Genomic DNA, 4,302 nt, shown 5'->3' with positions numbered 1-4,302 from the left:
CTTTTCCATCAGTGCTTTCCCTTCGTCCAGTTACATGGGATGGGTGGGTAGAGCAGACAGCAAAGTTACCTGTCAACTCTAAATGAATTCCAATAAAAAATAAAAATCTGGCTACTGCTACCTACTCTAATAGGAAATTTGAAGCAGAGCTCAGATTATTAAAATGTGGGTGGTATGTGGATATATTTTCCCAATGTTGACACTGAACTATTATTTCTGTACAAATATCTTCACAACTCTCTCTCGGATGTGTTTGGTCCTGACTCCATAGATGACCGGATTAAGGGCCGGTGGGACAACCACATAAAGATTAGCCAGAAGAATGTGGATATAGCGGGGAATGTTTCTGCCAAAACGGTGTGTCATAAAAGAAAAAAAAGCTGGCGTGTAAAAGCACAGCATGACACAGACATGAGAACCACAGGTATTGAGAGCCTTTAGCCGGGCATCCTGAGAAGGAAGGCGGAAAACAGCTCGAAGGATAAGCACATAGGAGGAGGCAATCAGGATCACATCCACAATGATATTAGAAATCACCATGAGCCCATAGATAATGTTGACCTTGATGGGTGCACAGGCCAACCGGGCAAGACCCATGTGCTCACAGTACGTATGAGGGATGATGTGATGCCCACAGAAGGGCAACCTCAGAATGAGAAACACGAATGGAGTCACAAGAATTAAATTTCTTCCAACAACAAGAGAAGCTAGGATGCTGATGGTTTTATTGGTGAGGATCATGGTGTACTGGAGAGGGTTGCAGATGGCAACAAAGCGGTCATAAGCCATGGCCACCAGGAGAACAGTCTCCATTCCTGTGAACATGTGGATAAAGAACATCTGGGCAAGGCAGCCCCCAAAGCTGATCTCTTGTTGGTTGAACCAGAAGATGCCCAGCATTTTGGGGATGGTGGACGTGGACAGACCCAGATCGATCATAGACAACATGGCCAGGAAGTAGAACATGGGCTGGTGGAGACTGTGTTCAGTCTTGATCACAAAGAGAATGGTGATGTTCCCCACAAGGGCAATCAGGTACACAATGCAGAATGGGAAAGCAATCCAGATATGTACAGTTTCCAGTCCTGGGATTCCTAGCAGGTGAAACAAGGGGGGATGGAAGTGGGTGTCATTGATGGAAGTCATTCTCCCAGCAAGTGTCATTGAATTCCTGCTGAGGCGTAGGTATCTCACTCTCGTTATGATCTTTTCTTTATCAAGTTCATAGGAAATGAAGAGAACCTTAACTGGTGTGCTGGAGGTAATAGCAGGAGTGGTTGATTGCAAACTTTAGAGATTCTGCTCTTTCCAGAGGGTAATTGAGTAACTCTCAATACATGTTATTGTTCTGAGATAAATTGTGGGTGATATGTGTACCTTTAACTTTTGTAATAATGTGAGTTCTTTGAAGGAACTTATAGTCTTTCACCTAGTAGTGTATGCTTATCTGCTTGATATTTTCTTCCATTTTCTTTTCAAATAGCTCCTTTTTTTATTTTTGGGAAACTGCTCTACTCGGTACTTCTCAAAGTGCGATCTGGTGTTAGAGAATCCAAAGTCCAAATGAGAAAGACCGAATTATACCATTGGCTGTCTTTTGATATAATATAAATGTAGGGATTTACCTAATGGATCTCATATAGTCACATGACTTAAGGGTGGTCAGTCAGATGGTCTTTCTTTAAATTTCCCTCAATCTATCTCTCCTATGAGCCCGTTATTGTTTTTGATGATTCCTGATCTTATGGAATGCCTTAGTTTCCTATCCCACACCTTCAGACTCTTTATTCTGCCATTCCCTAATGTTCTTACAATAAATTACCTTTTGCTTATCAATTAAACTACGTTCATCTTTCTTACAACATATAATGAACATAGAAAATTACACCTTGTCCTTAAGTTGTTCCTGGCTTCAGGTATGAATAGATAAAACAAGTAACAAATTTCAGTGACACCAAAATTGAAGTGTTGTTAATGAATCTTTCCGGATCCCTGAAATGAATAAAGGAAATTGTTTTAACACTTTGTGCCACTAGTATATTGTACAATTATGCTGCATCTAATATAACATGACTTCTTTTATGTATTTATCTATTTGTTACCAATAGAAATGCTGCTGCCTGCGGGCAAAAACTGGGGGATATTCATTTTAACATTCCCAACACTGCCACAGGAGTGTATGGTTCCAACTTTTTCAGAATTTAGCTGTTGAATAGAATCAGGATTTGTGTAAGTGTGTGCTTATGTGTGTGTATGTGTGAGAGATAGAAAGAGAAAAAGAGAGTTAGTTATTAAGCTGATTCTTATTATGTATGTGATTGCATGTAACTTTGCCAGCTAGTTATTGCTGAGTAGTAATACCCAGGCAAGGGAATTGATAGTCACTTGCTATGCTTGAGAAAGAGGAACATCTCTTGTCTCCAAAGAAGCTAGAGAGAAAATTATTCATATATATGGAGAAAACAATGTTTGCCATGGGAGTATGCAAGGCTGAGAAATCAGAGGGCAATGGCTGGTGGGACTTAGGAGAGTCTGAGGAAGTAAGTAGGATGACACATCATGAGATTCACAGTCCAGAGTCAGCCCCATCTTCAGGGCTGCTGTTTTTCAATGATACTTTACTGGCTGAGGGGGGAGCTTTCCAGGGGAGAAGCAGAGGGAGCTCTTTTTGATAATATCCCTCAAATTCAGTAGGACACCCACCCTCTCACAATTTTGGTCAGAAAGTTGCCTTATTTCTGCTGCAGTTGTGTGCCACAAATAGTGGCAGATAGTGTGGGCCAATAAGCTCAAGGATTATTCCTGGAAGGCAAGGTAGTAATTTCATCTTTTTCTAGATGTGCACATGGACAAAAAGCCCAGAGTCCATTTTAAAAGCTTAATTGATAATAGTTAGATATCTTTCCCTTTTAGTGCCCACCAACTCTCAATTTATTGAAGTTGTGTTTTTTTTTTTACCCCACTGTCTCTTTTTCCTTTGACTGTTATAGTAGAATATTATAGATGATTTATACAGACTTTGAATTCATTCAAACATGCCTTGAAATCTTGCTATGCCATACTAATGGAAATCCTTGAACAAATTCCTTTACTTTCTACATCAGTTTTTTTTCTGTAAAATTTAGTTAATAAATTCTATCCATGTGACTTGTTTTAAGCACAAATATGACCAATGCATGTAAAGGACTAGCTCTTAGGATATATTCAATAAGTGGTACTTATTTAAACTATTAATCCTTCCCCAAATTTTATTTTTATTTTAATTCTAAATAGCTAAGAATGTCACCTAATAGCACAAATAACTTACTTGATTATAAAGATTTTATTACTTACAAATAATTCATGGTGACTATAGGGTAAGATGAAGGAGGCAGGGAAAGAGGGATGACCCAGAATATTGCAAAGTGAATGAGAAGTGTAGAGCTTCACATTTAGATTTATTTCTAGAATTCTATGGATTCACACATAAACTAATACAGTTCAGTTGGAAAGTAAACTGTGTTCTGTATCATTCTACAGATTTCTCAAGCTGGGTGGGATCAACCAATTGGTGAGAGTAACTTCTTTCAGGCACTGTCATGAATAGGCTATGACACAGAAAACTAGAGGGGGACATTGGATATGACTAAACTAGCAGATGTACTGGGCTCCATTAAAAAGGCTTGGATATATTTCCATAAAGTAGTAGGTGCATGGTGGGGGAAGGCGGGCAATGTAGAATTGAGAACCTCTAAACCAGGATTATGCAGGAGAAAACAAATAAGATTATAGGGCAGACCAAATGTATAATACCTACATCATTTTATTTGGATATGACATCAGTCACACTTCTACATCTAGCCTCAAACATATGACAGTGGCCTGCAGTAGCCTTCTTCTGCCTCAGATGAATCACAGCAAGCCTAGTTGCTGGGTCTGCTTCCCTGCCAACAATTAGCTAGTCAAAGCAATCTTCTTTAGAGACAATATATGTGGTTATGCTACTGAAAACTATTTGTGGCTTTCTAGCGGTGAGGAGTATACTATGTGAGGTGTGTGTGTGTGTGTGTGTGTGTGCACGCACGCACGTATGTGTGGAAAAGAGAGAGAGGGAGACAGAGAGGAGAGAGAATTTCTGCATATTGCCTGTTGGCATATCTCTGTGCTCACCTGCTGAATGCCTGTTCCAGTCCCATGTGCTCTGTTGTGTTCTTTTGTGAAGAGAATGGATGATGGGGTTTGGATAACTCCTGAGCAGAGAAGAGACTACTGTCCCCTTCTATCCTCATTTACCTCTTCTCTTCCTCACTATCGTGTCTCATC

The 4,302-nt window shown here is 39.8% G+C and overlaps 1 protein-coding gene across 1 annotated transcript; it reads right to left on the bottom strand.

Moving 5' to 3' along the window:
- Positions 1-210: 210 nt before the first annotated feature.
- On the bottom strand, positions 211-1,164 carry LOC115525577 (olfactory receptor 52E4). The gene has a single exon (XM_030332814.1). The coding sequence runs from the start codon at positions 1,162-1,164 to the stop codon at positions 211-213; it is 954 nt and encodes a 317-aa protein (XP_030188674.1).
- Between the last annotated feature and the right edge of the window lie 3,138 nt (positions 1,165-4,302).

Source organism: Lynx canadensis, chromosome D1 (assembly GCF_007474595.2).
Source record: "Lynx canadensis isolate LIC74 chromosome D1, mLynCan4.pri.v2, whole genome shotgun sequence".
NCBI lineage: Eukaryota > Metazoa > Chordata > Mammalia > Carnivora > Felidae > Lynx > Lynx canadensis.
The sequence above is the reverse complement of the archived record's forward strand: the minus strand, read 5'-3'. Positions and strand labels throughout refer to the sequence as shown.

Bases quoted from the DNA above. Each gene is read 5' to 3' on its own strand.
- LOC115525577 (XM_030332814.1), bottom strand. From the start codon at position 1,164: ATGACACTTGCTGGGAGAATGACTTCCATCAATGACACCCACTTCCAT.